The sequence below is a fragment of the Halictus rubicundus genome, chromosome 10 (assembly GCF_050948215.1).
Source record: "Halictus rubicundus isolate RS-2024b chromosome 10, iyHalRubi1_principal, whole genome shotgun sequence".
NCBI lineage: Eukaryota > Metazoa > Arthropoda > Insecta > Hymenoptera > Halictidae > Halictus > Halictus rubicundus.
This window is the reverse complement of record NC_135158.1, coordinates 11,635,671-11,662,105: the sequence shown is the minus strand read 5'-3', so window position 1 is coordinate 11,662,105 and position 26,435 is coordinate 11,635,671. Positions and strand designations below refer to the sequence as shown.

The window sequence follows — 26,435 nt, the reverse complement described above, 5'->3', positions numbered from 1 at the left end:
TTGAAAAAATCGAGCACAAGTTTTTCTCGTCTAGACGGACGACAAGCGGTCGTCGGAACTATTTCAGTAGTATAATCGTCCATTTATTCTCCGAGGCGGCGCGCGTGATTTATCGCGGAGAACGTTCGTAGTCAGCGTGCGTGAAATGAACAGAAGAATCTCCACGGAAGAACGACCCTGTCTCGTGAAGATCATCGAGCAGAAATCCTACGGGACGTACGATCGATGGATCGCGACGATTGCCGGTATGGCCCATTAATTCCGCGACGACGACAACGTTTCGAAAAGGACACGTGCCGACCCTGACGTGGCTAATTAGACAGTGCGTGTTCGTGTAATTACGGTTTTCCCGGTGTGTCCTTCCCAAGGAGACGGTGTTTTCCTTTCTCCCTTGGAAATCTGTTACGCACGATCCCCGGACGCGAAGACGCAACATAATCCGTCGATTACGGCTGTTACGCAACGACATACTGCGATCGTAATCGGTTTCGATGAGACTGCGGGAGAGAAATGGTAGTTAGCAGTTACAGCGACTCTGGCGTCGTCTGAAAACTAGGGACTATAGCGCAGTCTCAATTTATCTCGAAGCTGGTAGGCATGAAAGCGTGTCCTTCGATATTTATCGATTCGAGATCGAAATTCGTAGAGTAGCACATCGGTATCCGCGTGACTGGACTCAGAGAGAAAACGATGGACAAGCAAATAGGTAGGAGGGTGAGAGTGTATGTACGTCGCGGCGTCGACAATTATTTTAGCGACGATCAAACGACGCGGAGGAATTTCTGCGGTACAAATCCTATCGAGATGTATATTAAGTGGACTGTAGAACTTAATTGGAACGAGTCGATGGAGGTTTGATTAATGTATTTTGACAGTAGCAGCGAGATACAGTTTCGATGTTTTAAGCGTGACGGTTAGTGTGTTTCTCTCGTCTTTAAGGAAAGTGGAGACAAATATATAGGATTGGAAAGGAGAAGCGGGGTGTATAGGGGTAGTCAGCAGGTAAAGGAAAATACGGTTTGCACATGTTGGCCTTGGAAGAGTTTTAGGGACGGTTCGAAATATGATTTTTGCAGGCCTTAACGATAACTTAGAATTACCCCAATTCGGCCCGTAGCGGCGGTTTATTGCGGTACCCCTCGGACATGCGGAAGCAGTAAACCTCTGTACGGTGCCCCATGCGCCCTCACAGAGAACCCCCAAGTACGGTGTTCCGTATCAGACGGAACAGTGAGTGGAGAAAAGGGATTCGACGAGTAAGAAGCGAAAAGCAGCGAAGAAAAGTTCGACGAGTATTTTGTTTAAACTGGAATTGGCGAACTACGGCGTGTACTGGCCCTTTTAGACGGTGACAAGTGTCTTGGGCAAAGAGGTAGCGGTACGGAACGCAACGGGGAGAACTTGTAGGTCGTCTTGTCAGTCAACAGCCTCAGGTATTCATGGGATTCTCCCCGGACATCCTGCCAGTCGGACAGACTGCCCTGTCCTCGGCGTAATATGACTTACTGTCCATCAATCCGACGACTCTTTTCGAGAGCTTTCATCGCGATTAATCCTCTCCAGTTTCCATTTTGAGCGACACGGACGGACCTTCGAAGTGTCTCTACTCCACTAGATCAGTATAACAAGAGATACTTGACGCGACAACGTCGACAGCGTGTCCCAAAGAACGTTCGTTTAATTAGCGCCAGCGACCATAGCGGAGAAGTTTACTTCGAGAAGTCGAAGTAGAATACAGTAGTCTTGGTCAGACCAGCGGGACTGCTGTATCTTTTTTCGATAACGAAAGCCCAGATTTTCTTTATCGTTGGCGATTATTTCTGATCGCGTGATGCAGAAATTATCGCGATACAGAATCAAATGATTCGCCGAAGTAGAATAGGGCAATCTGTGTTTGGATCAGTTTTAGCTAAATACGCGTGAGAATAAAAGAGTGTTTCTCTGATTCGTACTTCTTCCGTTCAGCATCGATAACGATTATAAATTAGTACATACGTGCATTGTGAAGTACAGATTTTTCTGTACAATTTGAACGAGTGCAGTTTCACTACATAGTGAGACCAGGGTTTTTAAACCAAGGTCCTCTCAATTACCGCAGTAGCAATTGGTCTGATCGAAGTCGTCGCATTCTACTTGGACTGCCGTCCAGTCGCCCAATGAAACCGATAGCATTCTTCAACGAGTCGATCATGATCACTGGACAGTGAACTGTATCCACTTACGGGAAAAATGGATCGGCGAAATAAAATGCAACTGAATAAATGCATTACTATTTTCCGCGTTACTGATTTACGTTGATACATTAGGCGCGACGACCAGTTGGTCAGAGGATGCTGCGTCGATATCGAGAACGCATCTTGGCTAATAGAAGAATCGTTGATAGCGAAGGAGAAAGTACTTCCTGCGAAGAACGCGAGGCTGTCACCGGTTACGAAAGAGTTCCGGTCTCCTAAATCTAATTACCCCTCTCGGTTCCGTCAACGCAGCAGATTCTCCCACACCGATAGGCTACCAGTCGGCCGGAGAAAGTGCGCTAACCTGCGCTCTCTGACAGCACTGCTTTCCTTCCCGTGAGAAATCGAGACTGGTCTCGAGCGACTCGATCGAACCGTCGAAACACGAATCTCGTTCGAAGCTTATTCGCACCTCCAAAATGTTTACTTTGATTCATCCGAAAAACAAAATCGGGTCGTTTTCACTTTCGTTTCGATCGCGTTCTAACTATCGACGAGATTGTTCAGTATTTCCTAAAGGAATGATTTAGCATTTGCGATAAATAGATTTATCGTTTAGAACAGCCTATCGCGTACCGTAAAACATCGTAGTCGTCAAAACTGTTGCGAAAAAAATTGGCAAGATTGCTTCGGATTGCACAAGCAAGTCTAATCGTTTCGATCTGCCGGGACAGTGTCGACCCGTCTCGCGGCTAACGATCTAGACACGCGAGTCGAAAGTAAAATGGCCCGCGTTGCATTTAGTCATTACATAAACGATCCGATCGCGTTGCTTACGTAAAGAGCCCGTTGTAAACATGATCGACGCGGCGGGGAAGGTGCGCGCGAGAGAAACGGCAGGATCGACCCGCGGGGGGATCGTTAATCGTCGATCAATGATCGCGCGTTGACGTTAATTGATCCCGATTGCCGTGAATCAAGCGTATTTCTGGAAAACTGATGATTCCACGGAGGGAGACCGATCGATCGCGCAAGCGTGCGCAGCATCGTTTACACCGGGTGTTTATGCAAATTCGAAATTTCCCAGACGATTATGGCACTCCACGGTATCCGCTAATTCGATAACTTGATTAGAAGCGATAAGGAAAATGGAAAATAAATTTATTACAATCGCTTGCGAAAGATCCTCCGGCGACCGCGATTAACGCGGCAGAAAATTGCACCATTTCCAATTTATCGTTTACACGATCTCCCGCTGTCGCGAATCTTGCGAAAGCATTTTTAACACCTTTTCATGACTTATTTCACGGCTGGGAAACGAATATCTAAAATTCCGACTGCAAGGAAATTAACATCGGCGAAAATTGCTTCGGCATCGCGTTACACTGCTTCCGATTTTTCTACGATCGCAATCCACTCAGCGGGCAAAGAGGATAGGCGAAAATTCGCTTAATCGATCGGCGGAAATACACCCTCAGTCCCAAAAATAACCGGAATGGCTATACAGAAGCAAAAGTAGTTAAAAAATCTTGACAAAAATCATTTTATTTATTCGAAATATTCTCCGTTAGCAGAAATACAGCGATTCGCGCGTTCATGAAGTGCATCAAACGACTTTTTCATATCGCTGATCGGAATGGTGTTGAGATTACTCGAGATACAGAATACGGTGGATGTTGAAGCAAAAAAATGTGATGTTTGGTCAAAAAATCAGTGACAATTAATGAACGACGATCAGGTGCATTATCGTGCAACAATCGCCAACTGCCGAGTTCTCGACCGATGTACACAAACTACTATCATTAAATGCGTCGTATCTTGGCTTCTACTGAACGAAATGTTATGAAATTTTTACAGGTTAGTAAAAAACGCTCACGATTCATAAATCAATTTCCGACTAACAGATGGCACCACTACTTTCGCTAAACTAGAGTCATTCCGGTTATTTTTGGGACAGAGGGTGTATAACACAAACGCGACAGCAGACCTGCGTGTCGGGGAACAAACATCGTCGCGAGCCTGAGAATCGCGAGCGTCAGCCTTCGTGTCTGACGTAGCGTTACGTCAGAGATATTGCACAGAAAAACAGGAGAGATCGACGTAACAACAAAATTCGTTCCCGGCTCTATTGGGAGAATGAGATCTCGGACGATTCGCGAGGATTAGAAAACGAAAAGGAAAACCAGCACCCACCTTCCTCGTCCGGCAGGCTTGCTGCTTGCTGTTCTCGCTGAAGTTCATGTTCAGGTCGAGGTAGAGGTAGTTGTTGTTCAAAAGCTGCGGGGGCGGCTCCATCGGCGGCGGGTACGCCTCCTTTTTGTGCCTGATGCGTCTTTCGGTTCGATCCTGCCTGGTCCGCAGAACCAGCACCACGTTGCGATCCAGCATTTTCGCGATCGATCGAAAACCCTCGCGGATTTACAATAATACTACACTGCGCTTAATACTTCCGGTATTACTATAGCCAGTCTTTGGAGTATCGAGACTCGTAATACTCTTCGGGCTCGCAAATGAATTTTTGATCGAGCAAGCCTGTTCCTTTCGAAACGGTACTGTCTTATAGCGAGCACAAAATCGATGCAGATCTTCTTCGGGCTCGCCCAGACGAGATCGCTGATTCTTTAAGGATGCTCTTCTTAAAGAAATATGGTACCACCGGCGTTGACAAGCGGCCAACTAAATGTAACCAGCTGAATAAAACTGGTGCGATCGACGAAGACCCTCTTCAGTAGGTAGTCTTCAACTACCTATCCGGTAGGATCAAGCCGAGACACTCTCTTCACGGAAAAACGACTCCGGAGATTGCTCGACCAGATGAAATCGATGAAATCAACCGATCTACGAGATTCTTCGCGAACAATCGAACTAATCAATCTTTGCGAGTGTCCTCTTCGCTGAGACAGCGTGCTCCGGGCTAGCGTCCCATGTTCGACACCGATCACTGATCACTGAACGCCCGGGATAGGCTCAATGGAGTCTGAGCATATAGCAACGCTCGACGATGTTCAGATTCCAACTCATAGCGTAGACTGGCGTGGGAATTTCGTGGAAACGGATGCGTAGAATATGCGAGCGCCGGGCGCAAAGTCCCAGCATTTATTGGCCCGGGTTAGAGGAGCCCGAAGCGCGTTATCGTGCGCGCGGCGTGCCGCGTTATCTCTGTCGCGGAACCGTTTGGAAAAAAGATGCTGCCGGCGCGCGGCGCCTTGTTTCGCTTTGCTTTGCTTCGCTTCGATTTGTTTCTCGTCTTGTCGTACAGCCACCAGAGATTGGGCGATACGCGCGTGCAGGCGGTCAAGAGATCGTGACACGGGCGCGTGGCCCCTTTTCCCTTTATCTGACAAGCCCGAGAACGTTCCGGGACGAGCCGCTCCAATCTCGCGCTACGCTCTTCCCTCTTTGCCGATTTTCTGACCGTCGAAACTGTCCGCGACAAATGTCCCTTCTCACGGTTTAGTAGTTGGAACGCTTTTAGATCCTCTAAACCAGCCTCGTTCAGCTGTCGCCCGTGCGGGCAGAGAATTTGGTTTCCCGGGCATAAGCGAACCACGCGTCCTTTCGATGGTTCAGCCTGTGACAATATTTTTCCCGCTGACGTCGCATTGCCCTCAGCAATAATGCCCACGGGCATCGGCGCGCGCCCTTGCCCGCCGCAAGGCTTGCTGAACGTGAGTGCTCTAAATGAAGAGTGCGTTGTTATTGTTCTCGTCATTGTTAGCGGATAGTAAGATGTTCTTCAGCCCTTTGCGGCTCGCTCGTTTAGCTGGCGTAGCCAATTTGTTGCAAGCCACGCGGATCCTCTGAATAAATTATGAAAACTGGGTCTACCTCCGTAGAAGTCTGTGGACAAGCAGCCCTTGTAGTCTGCTTCCACATCCAATTAGTTAGGTGCCTGGTTGATCTCCTGAGCGGGCTGCATCAACCACAAAGACTAACGCCGCAGCTGAACAAGTCTGAATGTAGACACACATGTTGACCACCGAGACAAAATGGTTGCTACGATCGAAGCATCGCCATAGGAGGACGGTCAAAGTCAAATATTGTTTGATCATCGATATGGATTTTGATAGCCAGGAACAGAGCGAGTCGACAATGATTCTCTTCGACAATGGAGACACACTTTCCGCCACATTGCGGCCCGACTTCGAGACAATTGCTTCTCTATGGAATACATAAGTAGTATGTACGCAGGGACATGTACGGCTTCCGGTTTCTTAAGGTACACTTCCGTGGAAATCGATAGCGGTTGCGTGGTGTCATTGGGGTATGCAGAGGGTGGGGTGGGGGTGTCACAGGTATAGAGGTGCCATCGTTTTTCATAAGCGGTTGTTTTCAATTAAATCATTTCTACCCTCTCCGTCGGCGTTCTAGAAGAACGCGGGGGTGCAAAGACGCCCGCCGCAAAGCACTCTGGTCGCGGGACAGGGCTTTTAAAAGTCGCAGAACTATGAAAGGCTCGAAGATTTAGGCGTGGCGGACGCTTCGAGACCGAGACACTTTTAGAGTTGTTTTGCGTGCGCCGAGCGTGAAAAACGACGGGGCGGGGCTGTTTGCGAGAGCTCCGAGCCCTCGCTGCTGTTCTCAGACTCTCCCTTCGACGAGGCGCAAGTTCGAATTAGACGTAGATTCGAAAAGAAGAGACTCGGAACGAAAGGAGCGGCTCCGCGACGGAGCTGGGAAACGAAAACGGAACGTAAACACTGATCTTCGGTACATACTCGAATTTACTAATCGTCGCGAGATAAACGACGCCGCTCGGCCAAACCTCCGTCTAATCTTCTAAACAACGATAAAACGGTTCCCGATCGTTCCCCCGACGCCGATTGGATCGTTCTCGCGGTTTCCTCTGACCCGACGGGAGACCTCCGATAAATTTTCAGAGGGTTCGACACCGGGCGCGTGTACCCGGCAACGAAAAATTGATATTTTCTGTTTGCCGCTGATAATCTTCTCTCTATTCCGTTATCTGCCGTCTGCTTCTCGTAATTCGACCGATACCGGGTCCAGAAATAACCGTGGCCAATCTCCAGAATTTCTGACGATCGTGCGCTCGCGTTTCGCGAGTTCAACGATCCCGATACCGCGAACGCGACACGAAGCCAGCGATACGCGAAACGAAATCGCGGAGTCGCGGATCTGTCGCAAAATTTTTCGAACCGACACCGAGCCCGAGCACCGTCCCGTTCCGACGCGTCGCGACGCCACAGAATCGCTGACTCGCTGACCGCTGACATCGCCTAATCTTAACTACCGGTTCCGACGGTACAACGACGAAACCAACGGTAAAGTTGACGAAATGTTTGTTGTACGAGCGTGATGCAACAATCGCCGCGACATGTGACGCCGTGGATCTACGAATTCGCTGGCCTTCGGCCAAGTAGCGAGCTTCTGTGACGACGCGACGCTACGAACCGGTTACAGTGTTTTCGCTGATTAACCGCAGATCCAGAACGTAAAAAAGATGTTGCCGCTTCGTTATCGAACTCATTGTCCAGACAGATATTTTATAATGAGTATTTGATTCGTTTACAAACAAGACGACGAGTGTCGCGTTCGCGGAAGATTAGCGATTATTTTTAAACAAGTTGAGGAACTCTCTGTTATTATTCCTGGGGATTCCTGCGCTGCACAATTCCTTGATTCTAGTCCTGCGAATCCGTATTTTGCACAACGGAAGTTGCGGACTTCTGCCCCCAGCAATTGACTCGTTTCTGTCTGTAAGTCATTATTCTCAGGAACGAGCGTAGTCCTGAGGCACAGTCCTTGTTCCAAGGTCTGTGGACCCCTATTCTACGCGAAAATCTCTTTGTTCGTTGTCGCGTAGCCCCCTGAAACGATCCGAAGCTAGAAACCACGGCTGAACAGAGACTTTCGCAAACGAAGAGGACAATTTCGTTTGCGGATTAATCGACACTGGCAACAAGAACCGTCGTGCGTCGCGGTTCGCTCCAGCCGTCGACCGAAGTGTTGACAAAGTTCAAGATACGTCCACGGCGCCGCTTTTAATCGCGCGATATTATCAACGAGACGTTCCGGGGCCGGAGTCGTCCGAAAATATGTATGTACATCGAAGGCTGACGCAAAGCACTATCGACACGCGACAGTTCAATGAAACACTGTCCACGTTCTCCGTTTTGTTCTACCCGCGTGTTTACGCTACTTAGAAGTTAAACGATCGATAAACCGGGAGTTTGCCAGAGAAAACAGCTGGACCCGATCGGATCGAGTGTCGCGGCGACCTTCCGAGTTCGCGGTCTCGATAACGTCGACGGACTAATTACTCGATAAAGAGCCGGTTTCGTCCGAAAAACACGATAAAACGCCGAATCGCGGTATCTCGCTCGCTGAAAATAAACAGGATCTTTTTCGTAGGAGAGAGAGAGAGAGAGTGAGAGAGAGAGAAAGATAGAATCGAAGCCGCGGCCTCCGAAAGCTGTAATTACCGCCTTCGCGCTCCTTCGTTTCAGCCGCAAATAACGGGCATCGACGTTACATCATATAAATCGCACGGGGAACGGGCAATCTCGTAATCGCAGTGTTTATTTGCCTCGCAAATAGCCGACATTACTGAAGAAAACCTAGAAAACGAACCGCTACGCGACCGCCGAAACGATTTCTACGATGAAAGTTCGGCCGCGTTGATTCGTCGCATTGCGGGAAATTGCTCTGATACACGACGATCTTTTTCACGAACGAAATTTTCCATGAAAATCGTCGAAAGCGAGCGAACAAATCCGCTCGGTCGTTCTCGAATGAAATCTTGGTCTCCGCGGAGCTCCGGCCACCCGCACCACGAATCGAAGATCATCGATTTATTCCCCCTATCGATTATCGACAGACGCGATGGTGTGTTTCCGATAACCGTCACTGAGAGACCGGATCCGAGATTGTGTCTTTAGTCGGGGTCAAGCTCGATAGCGAGCAATATCGTGGAAGAATACGATAATCTCGAAGACGACAGGAAAGAAAAACGATTTTCCATTCGATTTCCAGCGAAACCGAACGCCTCTTCCGAGCCGAACCGACGCGACGAGGGACCCCGATAACGACGCATTGAATTATCCGACTCCGTTGGGAGCGAACGAAACGAGTCGTTAATTACCCCGAAAGCTTTGGGCAAACGTTTGCCTTGAATGCAGCGGCACGCAGTTTAGGTATTACCGCCGGTAATGGCGTGGAAACAGGCTCGGTCCAATTAATCGCGATTTACGAACAGGATGCGCCAACAGTTGTACGCCCCGTTGGACGCACTTATCGGTCGGATTATAGTATTAGAATAAGTATTTTATTACCGTCCGCAAGACGCGTGTTTGGCGCTCATTAATTATTTCACGCGTGGACAGACCAAAAGAGAACGCCAGAAGCATCGCAACGAAATCCTCTGCTCAACTTTATGCGGATAACGTCGACTGCAACCACTATAAATAGTAGGCGCTAGCTTTAATTAGCCCGCGTACATTTCCTCGAGTTGTTTGATCGATGCGCTGTTTTGCGATCGATTCGCAGCAGTGATCTATAGACTGCGGATCATTATGCAACATAAAAATTGTCTGTATCAATTTCAAGAGGCAAGAGCCGAATATACGGACCTTTCTTTCTTTAATCATTTCATAATCAAGTTGTGTCGATCGTAGATCCATAAAATGCACAGTAATTACCTCGTGCCGGAAATAAACCGAAATTTCTCAAATTGAAAATGAACATCGGCAGTTTATCGATAGTTGGTCGTACGATTACTTTTTTACTTATACCAATGACGGTGCTGTTTGTTTGATATGCACTGAAGAAATATCTGGGTTGAAAAAATATAATATTAAGAGACACTATGATAGTAAACATCCTTTAAAATTTAATAATTTACAAGAACAGTTACGCAAAGACATGGTGGGTCAATGAGAGTACTGCATCCACCGCAGATAGGGCAGTTCGTGCGAGTTACCTTTTTAGTCAAATTTTGGCACAAAAGACGAAACCCTTTTATGAGGGAGAAATTGTGAAAGAATAGCAAGGATAGCATTAGTTTATTGGCGATAGCAGATGCCGCCTTCCCCAATCAAAAGGATATAATTTCCAAAATTAGCTTGTCGCGATTTACAGTCGCAAGGAGAATTGACGAACTGTCAGAGAATATTGAGGAAAGTTTGTGGACACATATTTCTAAGTTAGAATGGATTTCTCTAGCTGTGGATGAAAGTTGTGACATAAATGATATTTTTAAGAGGAACTGATTCCAATTTCAATGTAACGGAAGAATTTGCATCTTTAGTTCCTATTGTAGGAACTACAACCGGAGACGGTATATACAGAGAAATGAAAACTGTTCTGAATGTATTAAATATCCCAATGGAAAAGATTGTTGGAATAAGTACAGATGGAGCTCGAGCCATGTCGAGTATGAATGTTGGTTTGTCGGGATTATTATCGAGAAATATTAAAAATTTAACAGGCCGTGAAATATTTATTTCGCATCGTATTTTACACCAAGAAAATTTGGGTGCTAAAGTTCTAAAAATGTCTAATGTAGTTCCACCTATTATTAAAATTGTAAATTTTATTAGATCTCGAGGACTAAACCATCGTGAGTTTAAAGAATTTTTGAAAGATATGGAAAGCGAATATGGCGATATTCCATTTAACACTAAAGTTCGGTGGTTAAGTCGTGGTACAATGCTCAAGCGTGTACCAGGGTCTTAGAATAATAAATTCATTAAAGAGACATTAAGAGACCGTAGCGAATGCACAGACCGAAATTGGAACTGGCGACGCAACAAAGTATTTAATGTTGTCTTCGTTGCGGCCCGCGCATAGTATTAGATTTCCACTTTTGGCCCACCGCAGTCCGCGGGTTGCTCATCGCTAAACTTTAGATATTAGAAACAATCCTAAGCGCCTTGCTCGGGCGCGAACGTTTAGAGAGTCCTCGGGACGTTTCTCAATTGATCTTCGCGAAGATTTCGATGCCTGACCAGGAAGCATGTTTTGACGTTATCAGGAGAGACCGTTTGCGCGAACGTTTACAACGTTCCTAGCAGTTTGTCAATAGAATGTGGACGAAACAGAAGAATGATTCACAGCAGAAACATTTGGAACGTGGCGTTGGCAAACAACTTTTCGACCGATCTCGCTTATCGTTATCGTTCGAGCAAACTCCCGTGCGATCCTCGAGCACGCTATCGGTTGCGATGCTCATGATTCATTTTGTCTCCGATGATTTCGTTCGGCGTCGCATTGTTTTCTTTTTATTCTCCAAAGACCATTGTTCCTCCTCGTCTCCTTCGCACTCTGCGCGTTTATTTTCTCGATTCGTACGTTTTAAAATCAAATAAAAGCGAAAGCGAATGTTTGTTCTTCGTCGTTTCAGGATCCATGCAGATGGTTGATTGGACGGAAGATCGAGGCAGAAGGGTGCGAACGGGAAAGACAGCGTCCCTCGGATCAGCTTTCGAGCTTCTCGAGACGCGCTCGAGCCGCAGGTAACCAAAGGATCGAGGAAGAATAGACCGGTGCCACGGTGTTCTTTTGTTCAGGCCATCAATAACAGGATCGTCCGCGGAGATAGCGCGTTCGATCTGCGTCAGTAGGCTCGCGTAATTCAAGGGGTCGAGTGTTTAAGAACGCAATCAGATAGAAATCTTTCGCGCGCTTACATCGAAGATACCGAATCTGGAGTTTCGATTGACGTCAATCACGATACCATCGATAACAACGATCGGCGCCGCGGAATTCAATGCATTTTCGTAAGCTCGTCCAAGCCGAATTTGGGAATCTTTTCAGCTAATTCTATAGCGAATCCCTAGTATCCTCAGAAATGTCGCAGCGGAGTTTATCCGCGAGAAAGTTTAAACGCGGGTCGCGCCGCGTTTCCTTAAAATTCTCGATTCGACCGACCCGTCATCGATTATTCCAGGACCCGGTGTATGTAGGTCGCCGTTACAACTCCTTCGTGAATGCATTCGACTTGGAGAAGCGCTTTATCGTCGATTCTACCCGAGGCGTCATATCGACGTCTCTGTTATTTATATTCAACCGATTTTATACCGTTGCACCTTCGGGATTAATATCCCGATGTATTTTGAAAGCCGTCGGGGGTATCACCGATACTTTTACAAAATTTATTCGCGAAAGACAGAGAAAAAGAAACTTTTCCACGGTATCGATGCGTTCACTTTTCACGCCCGCCCTATTATCTGCTCGAAAGACGCAAACGATCGAAAATTCTGTGCCACGAGCGTCGAATTGTGTTTAACACTATTCCTACCGCGACCGGTTAATTGACCGTTTTTAAAATTTCGATTAGAATTTCCTATATACAACGTAATTGAATCGCCTTTAAACTTCACCACTTTTCCTAAAATATGCGTATAATACATTTTTCAATATTCACTTCTTTCTTTATTGTTTATTTTCTGAGAAAAATTTGTAGTCTGTCTTACCTACCACGACCGGTCATTTGACCGGTGGAACGATTTATATCTTTTCATAATAGTATTCTTTTAAAGACTCAATTCCGAAACTATAAAGTCGTTACAAACGAAAGGTAATGCAGTTGTGGTATGATTTTAGCCGAAAAGTGCCTTTCAGGGACTTCTTTACGGCACTTCAAAGTGTTTAGAGTTCTCGCTCGCCTATCGGCCTCGCGGTGTTTATTTGCCTGATTGGTATCCGAAGCGGTCCAGAACCTCGGATTTTCTTACACCGTCTTATCTACTATGACTGTAAAATAAATAAAATCATAGCCGAAGGAGATGCCTAGACGTCTTCTCACGAATACAAATCAGTAAAGTCTTGTGAGCTGAACAGAGAGCATCAAAACGTGAAAGTTACAAGGAGCATATTCGGCAGTCTTTTATTATTTTGTATTTTTATTCCATTATTATTCTACTTTTATTTTATATCGTATTACGTGTTATAAGTGTTATTTTCAAAAAAGTGAACAAACCAACAATACTTTGTAGTAAGTTTCACATTTTATCTTTTGTTCATTTTTTTATCCATCTTGATTTACATTTTTATATTTTAGTTTTTATTTTATCCCTTGAATATTCATTCCCAAAATGTCAAGACGTTCGAAGAGTGTAAAATTATTATTAGAGAAAACAAATAATATTGATGAAGTGTGTTCCGAAGATGATTAGGAAATTTTTGATATTGAAAATGACAATGCGGAAAAGTATGATCTATTTGAGACCGACCCGAACACCGATGAGGACGAAGAGAATGTTTCGAACGTACGTAGAGGACGAAAGAGAAGGAGATTTTTAGTTAGTTCCGATAGTGAGAATGGGAAAGTGGTAATCAAAATTGCTGTAGACGGAACTGTTTGGCAAGAAGTAAAAGAAGGATCTAATCCTGGAAGAGCACCTATTCATAATATTTTTAGGGGAACATCAGGCTCAACAGGGTATAGTAAACGAAATATTATACGGTGAAAACGAATAAAATGTACATTGTATACACCTAAATAAAAGAAACTATATTTTTATACTGTCAAATTGGCTATTATCTTCATTCTATATTAAAAAATATAAGTTGTGCTAAAGACCGGTCGCGGTAGGTTTAGGTATACGTGAAATGTCGGTAGGAATAGTGTTAATGTTTTCAATGATCGCCAGATAAAGTCGAGACGTTGAACGTCGACAACGTTACACTCGTTTTTCGACATGCATTGACGTAAATACTAGCCACGATAGATGCCTTCGATAGGATATCGGGTACGCACGCCCTAGCCGCGATAAGCAAGCAATATCGAAACGTGTCGACCAATTCGAGAACCAGAAGAAAAGAACGAGCGAAAGAAACACGTGTAAATCTAATCTCGGTGACATGACGTCGATGGGACGGATACGATTACAGGGGAACGAGCGCGAGTACGAGCGGCCGCGCGACAATTCGCTCGGCGTTGATTCGAAACGAGCGCGTTCCCGCGAATTTTTTGGGGGCCAAGATACGGGGCGCGCAACGCTTCTCCGTATCAGGATAACCACAAATCCGATCCGATCGGATCGGATCGGATCCGATCTGGGTCACGTCGAAGAACGAAACACGATCGCCACCTTGGTTCGATACGCGGACACGCGTTTAATCCGTGGAACTGGACGGTGCTGTGCGAAGCGGGAAAAATGCAGGTCCGTAACCGAAGGGAACGTCAGCTTCAAACTGTCCTGCTACCACAAACTGGAAACTATCGACTCGAGACGCGTACAAACGATCCATTTCCCTAGAGCTTTTTGCAACACGAACACTCTAACAAAAACTTCATAGTACGCCGCCGAATCCTTGCCGAGTCCTGTGGACCCCTATTCCGTACAAGAAGCTCCTCCATTCTACTCTTTCTACAGGAGTAGACCCCTGCCCACGGGAATAGTGTTCCTGATTTCTCAACATTTTTTATTTCTCGAGAAATGAGAAGTAAGACTATATTTCTCGAGAATTCTCGAGATATACAGGGTGAGTCACCTAACGTTTACACCTCAAATATCTTTGTTGTTTCTAAAGATACGTAAAATATGGTAAGGACAAAGTTGAATGGTACAATGGGGCTGACACGATGCCAAAAAAAAATTTGTTTTTATGTCATTTTTTTAGAGATATCAAGGTGACCTTCACTTTTTTAAATGGAACCACCCTTTTTTAAACACCTACAATGATGGTCCCTTTCATTAGGAATGCAGTGACTATATTATTCCAAGGTCATTGAAGGTCAAGGACAGAAAAAACGTATGAAACTAAAATATGGAGGCAGAATACCTGTATTTTATAAATGTATAATTGGGCCATGATTAGTGAATGTTGCTTCGTCCGTAAACAAGACATTAGAAAAAAATGAATGATTTTGAAGCAATCCCCATTGACAAAAGTTAATTCTATTTTGAAAATCATTCCCGTGCTATTCTTGATGGAGCGATATGTGGAACGGATGAAATTTATGTCGGGCCAGAAGTCGTATTACGCTACTTTGACTTATGCCTGCTTTCCGGGAAATTTTTCTCGTACTCAAGTGAGGATCAACAGCTATAGCTGCTAAAATATTAGTTTCATTGTCTTCATTAGTCGTGAGATTCTTCCGTTTGTGCTGTCTTGCATGTACACTTCCAGTACTTCGAAACAACCTGTACGTATTAATGAAAGTCTGTCTAGAAGGAGTGTTTCGCTCGGGGTACCTTTCTTCATAAAGTAATCGGGCCTGCACTGCATTTTGTCTACATTCACAGTAAATCGTGATCATATCACACTTTTCAGTCATTGAATAAGACGGAATCGCATTTGGAAACATACTGATAGTAAATAAGAATGCTGAATAACAATAACATTGAAGGACCTTAGTATGTTTACTTTAACTACGACCATACTATGTTTACTATTTACTACAAGTCTCAACCGTGATAAACGTATTCTGCTTTCATATTCTAAATCTTATACGTTTTCTCTGTCTGCGACCTTGAATGACCTTGGAATAATTATTGTCACTGAATTCCTAATGAAAGGGACTATCATTGTAGGTATTTAAATAAAGGTGGTTCCATTTAAAAAAGTGAAGGTCACCTTGATATCTCTAAAAAAATGACAAAAACAACCTTTTTTTGGCATCGTGTCAGCCCCATTGTACCATTCAACTTTGTCCTTACCATATTTTACGTATCTTTAGAAACAACAAAGATTTTTGAGGTGCAAACGTTAGGTGGCTCACCCTGTATATTGGGAATTATTATATATTGGGAAACTTTTACCAAACTTTTATAAAATGAAACATTACGCTTTTGTTTTGAAATGACTTCTTAAGAAGCATAATGCGTCTAATGTAGAATCAGACAATACACTTCTTTTTTTCTTGTAACAAAATCTGTAGCCGTAGAAAAATTTCTTTCATTTTGTGTGGATGTTGGCTTTATCGTATACAGAACATCCAAAAGTTGCTGAAGATTGGGTGTCCTTTTTTCAGTGGACTCAAAAATTTGGAATTTCTTTGTTAGAGTCCGGAATTTATTTTCTTCTGCCATTAAACTCTTGACACTAAATTCTTGAAGGCTATCTGCAATTTCTAATTCTAACTGTTTTTCCAGTGATAGTTCCTTATTCTGAGAATCTGAAAGTTTTTCACTATTTTCATAAGAATCGTTGTCATATTTTCCAAAAAGTCTGCTTAGAATTTGTTTTGCCATTTTATACATATCTTCCTTTTGTGTAAATAAAACAATGTATCTTCTGAATCTTTTTTGCAGAGATTCTGGATTATGCAAATATTTTACAAGGAATACAACAATCTTGTCTCTTCTTTTAGATATTTCTTCTTTAATAACAACAAGAAACTCATTACTCAATTCAGTATTCATTTTTTCTAAAGTTTTAAATAAGAATTTAAGAATTTATATGTTATAAAATGAATGAGATTCATCAGAATTTTCCTAGATTTAAATTGCTCGAGAAATTCTCGAGAAGGAGCACTACACGGGAATAATTTCATTCATTCCTTCTAAATACGCTTATCCTAATTCCTACAGATCTCTGTCCATGCAAGTAGCTTCTTGTTTCTAATCGTTAGGCTGCAGATTTTATGCGTTTATAAAAATTAGTTGGCACAATTTGAAATATTAGAAAGATTAAAAGAATCAGAGGAGATCAACATTGTTGAAGAAAGAAAGAAATTCCCAAGCGTGCAAACCCCGACCCTGTGGAGAGCTCAAACAAGAACGTGAACAACGCGTCCGCCCGAGTAACGCGCAAGAGAAAGCGTTCTCGCAACCAGAAGAATCTAACGTACTTCATAATGCTCAGCCGAGAGAATCGATCGGAGGAATAACCTGCTGCCAGGTCTGCGGACCACGATTTTGAGCAAAGAACCTTCCCGATCATGTGAGAAGCAACCTGCGCATGTAAACACGAGCCAGGAGAACCTAACCCGCAGAATCGTGCGATCGTCGTTATCGTTCCCGTGACAATGCAGAGAATCGGTAGGCCGATAAAACACGATATACCGGAGATTAGTTATCGATAACCGGGAGCCGGCTTTATCATACTGTCTCGAAAGACGTTGAAACGAATTTCAAGAGTTTTCCATTCATCCTGTTACGTCGCGCACGTCGTTACACCCAGAGCTAACCCGACCGATTAGATAAAACGACGCGATGCGATCCGATGCAACATCGAGTCGCAGTAAACTTTCAGTGAAAGCCACCCACGAATTTCCCATCCGTTTCCTCTGGTCCCTGACACCGGGAGCCCCGCTACCCGTTACGCATCGATACCGACGAAACCTCGTTCAGTCAACGAACGGTATTAACGACGGAAAATTAGGGGGCCGAATGATAATCAATGAGAATATGCCTGCATCTACCATTATGAGTCTCTCTAAGCCTCTGGCGGGCCATTGTCTCGCCGCCTCATGAATCCTAACGAGACGAAAACTCGTTAACTTTTTCTCGACTGGAACAATCGAGCCGAATCGGCCGCTCGCTTTTATTTAATTATATCGGACGCTATAATGTGAGAGTAGATATTCGTGCATACGCGTGCACACGCCATTCATCTTTGTTTCCGATTGTTAATGTTGTTTTCGAATTAACATGGGAACAATCTATTCCTTATCGGTGTCCTCTCTCAAAGGTCCCGCTGCTAATTGAACAACTAATTCCCATCGATCAATATTTGCCGCGATAACCACGTGAACCGGTCTTGAAACGCGTGGACGAAATGGTAGGAACTTTTTCGACGTGCACCAGAGGATTACGCGGAACGGAAAAGGGTTAACCTGGCACGTGTTTCCTCGGATGTTGCCAAGACTTCGAAGAAACAACTCGCAATGAGGGGACAAGGTTCTCCTTCGAAATAATCTCGGTTTCATTAATCGAATGCAGGGAAACAAAGGGAAATCTGCCCGATATTCGCCTCGATTTTTTGCCATAAAAGAATCAACAGTTTCGATTCTGCAAATAATCGAATGAATTTTTCGACTCGCTTCTCCCGCTTTTTCCTGAGATTCCCATTGGTCACCACGGGAAGTCACGGTCCAGAAGAACAGACGTTACGACTTCAGGCGAACCGTTAACGCATCGTCTCTATTGCTGTTCGATGGCGGAAATGCGAGAGAATTTTTCGTCGTTCTCGTGAACTTGGCCTTCGTCCAGTCGACCGCGACGGTCATTCGTTTTGACCCAAGTATGCCAACGATTTCACACCAAAGCCACAAGAAACATCGTCCGTCACCGTCACCTCGGCCGTTTCTTGTCTGTATATTGACCTCTCGCGATTAATCGCCGCCAGCAGCTTCCCGATTAAGCGTTACTTTGTTTTCCTTCTTTACGGTTCAGAGAAGAAGGAACGATCGAGTTCTAGCATAAAAAGATCGCCCAACAAACGAATTTCTTCATAACGAAACGTTACACATCCTAACAATCCAGCTATAACCATTGTATTGGAAATAAAGAATACAAGGTGAAATGCACGATATACCTGCGCTGCGCTGCGCATGCGCCAGTGTAAGAACGTTCGAACTTTTCGTGCACTCGCGACCAAAACAATTCCATATAATATATGTAATATATGCAAATTAATCTCTAAGCTTTTTCCACTGTGCCACTCGGTGGATGGAATACATTACGGATTAAATTATAGATTCACGGGGGTCGTAATCCGCCGAGAAATGTTCGAACTCGTTCGAATTGACGCAAAAGTAGACCATGCACGCGCGTCTCGTAATCTCGAAATTCACAGGAAACGTACAACAAACAGACAAACTAATGTACGCTTACATACTGATACGTCCCTGAAATTCACCTGCACGTTAACCGAACCGCACGATCCTCTTCGACGAGAGTTACGATGAAATTCGAACCATGGAATTATTCAAATTTTCTACGCACACCCGCAGTTGACGTTTGAAGGTTATGGCTTCCCCATAAGACCGATTCTCGGCGTGCACGCGAATTCGAACTCGCACTCGCCTCCCGATTTCAAATCGACCGGGTTCACGGAACACGAGCACGAGTTTCACGATTGTAAAACGTGTTCCACGGCGTTCGCCCGCGAAACCACCATAACAGTCGAACCGCGAACACCGCGAATCCCGGAACAGTCGGGCGAAGTTTGAAAATCGGCGCGCGAAACGTCGCACGCACCGGTCCGCGTGCGGTTCGCCGGCCGAAATGCAGAAATAAAGGGACTTTTCACTCACCATTTGATCCAGATAAGGATTCTGCTTATCCCAGTGATACTCCTGAAGTTGCAAGGACTCGTAACGTTGTTTTTTACGCAAACGGTGACGCGAGTGTCTCACGACCGATATTGCCACAGCTGGGCCCATCCGGCCATCTTGCCGTATATCAAAACGTGTACTATACTGCGCTGGCGTATTTTGCCGCTCGCCCCTCTCCCTTTCTCCTCCCCTGTCCTCCTGTCCGCGGTGCTCTCACGGTAATTGCGTAACCGGCTGAGAGCTGAGACACTTTCTGTGTCGCTGTCTTCGTCGCGGCGACTGCACCCCGCCATGCTCCATTTCTCTCTCACGTATCTTTCGCAGGTTCGTCGAAGTGCATCGTCGGCGGCGCTACGAACGTTTGGAAAATTTTTAAAGACGTTATCTGCCGTCGCGCGTAGTGATGGGCATTATCGACTAAATTCAACTATCGACTAATTACTATTTAGTTACTACATACTATCGAATATTTAGTCGATAGTTTTCAGTCGACTGAATTGCTTTACTGGTTATTCTCATATTTACTCTTATTCTCGATGTTGGCTAGTTAAATAAATAGTAGGACAGTACAGAGATAGTAAATTTCGTGATTGAATGATTTTGTCTGAATCTGTCTTTATTTAATAATAAATTCATACACTATGTTATAAATATAAATATACACAATTTATTTATATCACATATATAGTTTATATCGCATAAATAGCAATAAGATTTTAACATCTAATGTGAATTAAAGTATTGAAATATCTATTACATATTTCATTACTTGCATATTTGCACGTCCTGTCATAATCATGTATTTCTAACCTTTTCGTTTCATCGGGCGACACTGACATTTGAAATTTCAAGATGGCGACGTGTAAAACAGTCGACTGAAAATAGTAACCCAGCCACTACTAAATTCAGTCGATAGTTTAAAAAATCAGTCGACTGAAAATAGTAGTTGGCTACTATCGATTTAGTCGGTAGTTTTTAGTCGATGGTGCCCATCACTATACGTCGCGCGGTCGACCGTCAATGAGGATGCTACCTGAGCTCGAGTCGCAAGGTGACCGAAACCTTCGATCGACTCGATGTCGTTTAACGTTGATCGCTTTCGAATCTCTGCTGTTTGCATTTTTCATTCCGATCGGTGGGAGCGAAGCGGTTTCTCGAGCAGATATTTGCTTTGTTATTCTTTGGTGAAAGTTCGTACTTTTCGAAGGTTGATACGATCGCTTGCCGCCAATGGCGCTACTGTACAGGGTAGTTTGATCGCGGGCCGCGCGTCGATGAATTAGCATAGACCGCAATACGTATAAAGATTGTATAAAATTGTTTTATTCAATACTGACAGTAATGAAAAAGGCAATGTTCCATGACGTGGTATGTACATAATATATAACTAACGTATATATATATACAGTTAACAATATATACAGCGTTCGATCGAACGAGTCAAATAAATTAACTACTACTAAACCAGTCGCTGCCCATTGCTCCGAAAAATGCAGCCGCTCCGGACTTTATGGTTGCACCCGTGGAATCGCTTTTCACATTTTCCTTGCCGGTAACTTTTTTCCGCTGAAATGAAAAAAAAAATTTATTTTTTCTTTCCTTCGACCACAACTACAAACACAGAGGCTCGTTAGATCAATCGGAAAAATTACGTAAATGTAATTCGCAAAAATCAATGAAAGAAATGTCTCTGTTAGAAATTAGTCAACTGAAAACTGCCATGCAATGTCGTTCTCTTACCGCAACTCAATGCAAGACCTATCTTATCAGAATGCACTGGAAATCTAAGAGTACATACATAAAAACGAATTTATAAAAGATCACAGTGAAATAATTGTTGAACATAATGGTCAAAAGATGCAGAGACAATGCAATCAAGAGCTTGAAATCTTTTGCAATTCTGTGTACCTGTAGTTTTTCTGGTATCGTTACGGATACCAAAGGCAAACTCCTTGCTGGCGCGGTCACTGTCAAAGATGGAAACCAGGGCGCACCGTTGCATAGGGCTAACACCGTGGGCAAATCTGATTTCAGGCCCTCGGTATTACTGTATTCGTTTCGCGCTCCCAAAATGGAATGCAGCTGCTCCAAATGGGGTACTAGATTTCCGAGTATAAGCTAAACAAGGACAAATCAATTAAAATCGAAATTTCATACTACAATAATAGTGGACAATCTTCTGTGAATTCTTACCAAAGATCTTTGAACGCTTCTTTTCACGTTGGTATGAATAAACGGATTGAAAACATCGTAATCGAATGGATCTATTTTGGACAATACACTGTCGCAGGCTTCCGCGGATAAATCGGACAAAGTCTTATTTTCTCGTGGCACCATTAATAAACTCGAATATTTGACGTCGAACAGCACCTGCAACGCTTGTTTCTGGGAAAGATTCGCACCAGAACATGCAGCTACATAGTAGCTTAATAACTCCACAGCAACATCATCTATGATATCGTGAAGCACCTTCCTATATAATTAACAGACGAGTAGAGAAAAACTCGATTCATTAAAGTCAGGGCTCGAAGATGGCTTGTACTTACTTTGGAACGGTGTGCGGAATTATTTTATTCAAATCTTTGCTAACCACAGTTAAAAACTTTTGCAATTGTATGGATGGCTGATATGGCACTAGAATCTCTGATTTGATCTGTTTGCCTTCTCCAGAGTCTTCCTCGATGGTGACCTTTTGCCATTCCGAAATTACTGCGTGTATCCGGTAACCGTCCAGTGGTTCTTTCGATATGTATTTCACTCTGTGTTCGCTTATTTTAGCTTTGTACGCGCTAGCCCAAACTGACCATACAGAAATACTGTCTTCTTTCAGTTTGTCGCAGATCGATTGCCATTTCGCGTTGGTGATGGTCAGTCCGGAAACTTTCGAGAGCGTAAAACATTTGTTTAAATTCGAGCTGAGGGTTGTCAATGCCAAAAGAAATCTGGCCATCACAACAGCGTTTGTGTCGCGCTGACCGTGTTCGGGCTTCTCATTAACGCACGTGGTTTTCACAAAACCGATGAAGTCCTCTATCATAGTCGAACTGGTCGTTTGTAGGTGTTCCTGAATTTCCGAGCGATCGGAAAACGTATCCGAAATTAACGATATATTCGTGGACAATAGATTGTCTTTGATGGACATGACGCGTTCGGTCTCGTACAAATATTGTTCGAGATCATGAAGCAGAGCTTGCAAGCCTGAATCAAAGTTCTCGCATAGTTTGAGAATATTAGGCGAGTATCCCTTGGTTTTCATCAATAAGGACCTCTTGCCGTCGAGTCCGCCATTTTTTGTGAGCTTTTGAGGAATATCGCTGGGAGAATCCTTCCATACGAACCAGCGCAAATCGTGTTCCGGATATTCAAATTTATCGTTTATTGTTTTCTTGAGTAACTCCACTACGTCCGCTTTCAATTTAGCTGTAGTTTCCGTCCATTTGTCCCTTATAATATCTAAGAAAGAAATTAAAATTTTACATTAACGAAGAAAACGGTGATTCTACGCTAGACTTACTTTTTGCTCTTTGAGATATGATAGGTTGAAAGAATTCGACCCAAAACGTGATCCTAGGCAAAGACAATTCCTCCCAAATGGAATTCCAATTGTCGGGCAGATTAATGCTAACTGCCTCTTCGCGAACGTAGTATAAGCCCTTTATAGATACTATTAGGTCCAACAGTTTTGTAACCTCGCGATTGCAAAACTCAGTAACCCATTCCAGCCAGGACTGAACACTCTTTTGCAGATCCGGTAAAAGAAAGTTGCCGGTATTATCCTGAACGAATGGTTTATGCTGTTTCGTTACTGGGGGCAGAAATTCCTTCAGCAATTCTTGATTCACGTCCAAACGACAAAGCAAAGAATATGCTTCTTCATCCTGAATCTGTGCTATGTACTGTAGAACAAGACCACCCGATTTGTTCTGTGTGTCTAGAATGAACTCACTTAATTATTGTATACTTTATGGATATGGTAAATTGAACATATGATTACTTACTTATGAAACAAGAATACATCAAATTAACCGTTTGAATTAATATTTTAATGCACAGCTTGATTTTATTCTTAACACTGCTGTCATTTTCATCCGTGATAATAGACTTAATAGCATGACTTCGCATAGATATCAACATGTCTAGCAAGTCTGAGAACGAAGTCCCATTTAATAATACGAGCGCAGCTAAACAATTTGCTATACTCTAAAAAAATATTGTCTTTAATAGCGCAATCTATAGTATATATTTAAATGAATGCTAACCTCTGGTTGCACTTCCAATGACTGTAATATATGATTGCATTCGGTGGTTATAATATTTTTAAACTGACTAATAACATCCCATTGTTTAGAAACAATCGGATATTTGGTACACAAGTCATCGCTTCCTACTTCGAACAGTAAACTATAATTTACATGTTGGGCTACCAAATACAGCTGTGTGGCGAATAACAAATTCTTGCTCTCGATGTTAGTCCAGATATGCTGAGGAATATCCATTAATATTTTTATTTGAATAACAACTGAATTTTGAATTCCTTCTAAATATCTAAAAATGAAATGAACCTTCAAGAAATAATTGAAATAAAACCTTGCATGTATAATGTTACAGTGTGGAAGGTAACAGACATACCTATCATTCTGATTGTTAGTCGGATCAACTTTAAAACCAATGAGGTACTTCTTCTGCAGTTCCCTGAATTTATCTTCGATACTAACAATTCTTGTGATGACACGTTCAGAAGTTATCTTCATCTTCCCAATTGTGTCAGCAGCCAGTATTAAATCACGATACCTTTCCCTAAAAACGTGAAAATTTTCGATTCGTCACTGATTAGTTTAGCTGTACAAAAATAACCCCGTAACAGAACTTATCGTTTAAACACAATTAATATTCGTAACAGCTATTCAATATTGCCACGCAAACACGTTGTTAATGTGAAAATGATGAAAGAAAAAACAGATATAATAAACGACATCAAATTATTCGAACGAACGTTACCCAACAAGAGTTCTAAGCTCGATTTTCTTTCTGTCACTTTCATTTTGAATTTTCTTCTGGATCCCTTCGATTTCTTTGATGGTAAAGTCCTCGAACAATTTGTTAATGTCCAAATCCAAATAATTAGTTGTCGTCATCTTTTTGACAAGTTTGTTGTTGCGTGTTCAGAGCCCGGTTGTTCCCACGTAGCACAAAATCAACAGAACCATATTTTCCGTTATTATCAACTGCACAACGTGGAGAATTTTACATTTTCGCATCGCTAGATAACGCTACGAGTATGTTCTTTACAGAAATAATTAAATAAGTAGTTGCCATAATCAATGATTCCAATTAATGTAAAAAGGAAGAAACAATAAGAATGATTTTACATAATCCCCTGAAGATGTAGAAAAATTTCATGTATTTTCGTAACACCACAGACGAGATACAGGACAGGTGAGACCTGGACAATCAGTATGATTCTCGATTCATAATATTTTGTTTCGCAAAGATAACATCAATTACTCTATAAAATATTAAAAATTGACGATTATGTCCAGCTTATAGCTGTGAAAATTAAAATTGTGGTTCATCCATAGACGAGGTATAGAAGTAGACCAATCACCCAATGTATTTTTTTGTGTCTCACGTCCGCGGGGCTCTAGAGCCATCTAGAGCTCCCTTACCATTTCTGTGTCACATCCTACCGTATCGGTCGGAACTAATATCACAGACGAAATGTAGGAGCAGAGAGGAATCTCTTTGGTACATGGCGGTTCTCTCGCCTGCATTGCCCGAGGTTGGTACTGGCAACCTCGTCGGAGTATATTCTCTAGGCGCGTGCCTAGAGGAATGGCGCGGCAGCGCCAATATCCCTAGAATTACGAGACTTTTAGCACCATCTATAACGGTACGTTTGAACTCCTTGCCAATTAGTACTTACGCTTTGCTTGTTAGATGGAGTAGGAGTTAGTTTCAATGCTAGCAATGCTATATGTAGCTAATTAAAATTCATTATATAGCCTAATATTTGTTTGTCAGTGAATAAAGGTATATATCGCATTTTTTCTATAGAATCATTATATACTCTATCAATTAAGAGGAACTCAATATTAATTAATATCTTTAAGAACTGTATCTGTTGTTGTATTTTTCGTATGTAATACCAGTGCAAACATAAACAACGAAGTTTATACATATGTTTTGACGTTGTGTGTTTCTTCTCATTGAACTTTATTGAATTTCGTTATGTTTGATTATTTAGTAAATCTAATACCAGTTTATATTTATTTCTCATTACCTCCTCTGTAGCGTCATGGACGAAGACGTGCGTACTCTATGGTGTGGGAATTTGAGCGAGAGAGTCACAGAGGAAATTCTTTATGAATTATTCTTGCAGGTTAGATTATTTTTCGAACCTTTTAGATATTTGAAAATATTTATATATATCTGTAAAGCATATTTTAAAATTCCGTAGATTTCTTTATAGAAATATTTTCTGCAATGTTGTAGGGTGGTCCGGTGCAAAGAGTTGTCATTCCGAAAGACCGCGATGGGAAACAGAGAACGTATGGATTTATAACTTATAAACATATTAATTCTGTAGAGTATGCTTTGCACCTATTTGATGGTACATTGCTGTTCAATCGCCCTATTTGTATGAGCACAAGGAACAACACAGAACCAACGCCAAAAGCAAACACACAGGATCAATATCCCAATCCTAATCAGTTACTTCAGTTAGGTCAACAGATGTTATTAGGAAATAATCCTTCTCATATGAAAATGGTCATGTTTGGAGCAAATATGTTGCCAAGTACAGGTCCTCGTTCTAGACAAGTAGATAAACATCCGTACGATGATAATAGAAGATCCGCACGAGCACATCCTTATCGAAGAGAACCAACTAAAAGTAATCATCATAAAGATCATAGATCTAGAAACACTCATAACAATCACAGATCAAGCGACTACTCTCGGAGAGATTACAAAAATAGTAGACGCAACTATCGTTAATATCCTGTAGTGTATAGAGCCAGTAGAGTGTATAATATTAATTTCTATTATCATAAATATTTCAAGCAATTTCATAG

The 26,435-nt window shown here is 43.0% G+C and overlaps 3 protein-coding genes across 8 annotated transcripts in view; 1 reads left to right on the top strand and 2 right to left on the bottom strand.

Moving 5' to 3' along the window:
- Rab32 (RAS oncogene family member Rab32) overlaps positions 1 to 19,518 on the bottom strand; it is a 35,382-nt gene extending 15,864 nt beyond the window's left edge. The window contains exon 1 of one of the 2 annotated variants that reach the window (XM_076795583.1): positions 19,342 to 19,518. In XM_076795583.1, coding sequence (XP_076651698.1) covers positions 19,342 to 19,470 — 129 coding nt within the window. In that variant the 5' untranslated portion in view covers positions 19,471 to 19,518. Of the gene's footprint in view, positions 1 to 4,367; positions 5,693 to 19,341 lie in introns of those variants that run through there. The other variant, XM_076795581.1, reaches the window with a different exon arrangement.
- A 1,139-nt stretch (positions 19,519 to 20,657) lies between these two features.
- Cog1 (conserved oligomeric Golgi complex subunit 1) lies at positions 20,658 to 24,766 on the bottom strand. Of its 3 annotated transcripts, XM_076795574.1 has the most exons (10): positions 24,361 to 24,766; positions 23,992 to 24,159; positions 23,622 to 23,907; positions 23,361 to 23,562; positions 22,877 to 23,293; positions 21,909 to 22,815; positions 21,556 to 21,835; positions 21,271 to 21,480; positions 21,103 to 21,146; positions 20,795 to 20,928 (listed from the first exon to the last, which is right to left on the bottom strand). In XM_076795574.1, the coding sequence occupies exons 1-9, from the start codon at positions 24,495 to 24,497 to the stop codon at positions 21,129 to 21,131; spliced, it is 2,625 nt and encodes an 874-aa protein (XP_076651689.1). In that variant the 5' UTR covers positions 24,498 to 24,766; the 3' UTR covers positions 20,795 to 20,928; positions 21,103 to 21,128. The 3 variants fall into 3 exon arrangements, with proteins under 3 accessions (XP_076651688.1, XP_076651687.1, XP_076651689.1); XM_076795573.1 differs by having other exon boundaries at positions 20,658 to 21,146; XM_076795572.1 differs by lacking the exon at positions 21,103 to 21,146 and having other exon boundaries at positions 20,658 to 20,928; positions 24,361 to 24,765.
- On the top strand, positions 20,708 to 26,429 carry LOC143358437 (uncharacterized). Of its 3 annotated transcripts, none has more exons than XM_076795598.1 (3): positions 20,708 to 20,730; positions 25,654 to 25,741; positions 25,855 to 26,429. In XM_076795598.1, the coding sequence occupies exons 1-3, from the start codon at positions 20,723 to 20,725 to the stop codon at positions 26,356 to 26,358; spliced, it is 600 nt and encodes a 199-aa protein (XP_076651713.1). In that variant the 5' UTR covers positions 20,708 to 20,722; the 3' UTR covers positions 26,359 to 26,429. The 3 variants fall into 3 exon arrangements, with proteins under 3 accessions (XP_076651713.1, XP_076651714.1, XP_076651715.1); XM_076795599.1 differs by lacking the exon at positions 20,708 to 20,730 and adding an exon at positions 25,269 to 25,392; XM_076795600.1 differs by lacking the exon at positions 20,708 to 20,730 and adding an exon at positions 25,429 to 25,550.
- Positions 26,430 to 26,435: the final 6 nt, after the last annotated feature.

What these genes read in the sequence shown, in the direction of transcription:
- LOC143358437 (XM_076795598.1), top strand. An exon ending in TTTATGAATTATTCTTGCAG is followed by an intron (nt 25,742 to 25,854) that starts GTTAGATTATTT and finishes GCAATGTTGTAG; the next exon opens with GGTGGTCCGGTGCAAAGAGT.
- Cog1 (XM_076795572.1), bottom strand. Translation starts at nt 24,497, where the DNA reads ATGACGACAACTAATTATTTGGATTTGGACATTAACAAATTGTTCGAG. An exon ending in CATTGGAAGTGCAACCAGAG is followed by an intron (nt 23,563 to 23,621) that starts GTTAGCATTCAT and finishes ATATTTTTTTAG; the next exon opens with AGTATAGCAAATTGTTTAGC. An exon ending in ATTCCGCACACCGTTCCAAA is followed by an intron (nt 21,836 to 21,908) that starts GTAAGTACAAGC and finishes TTAATTATATAG; the next exon opens with GAAGGTGCTTCACGATATCA.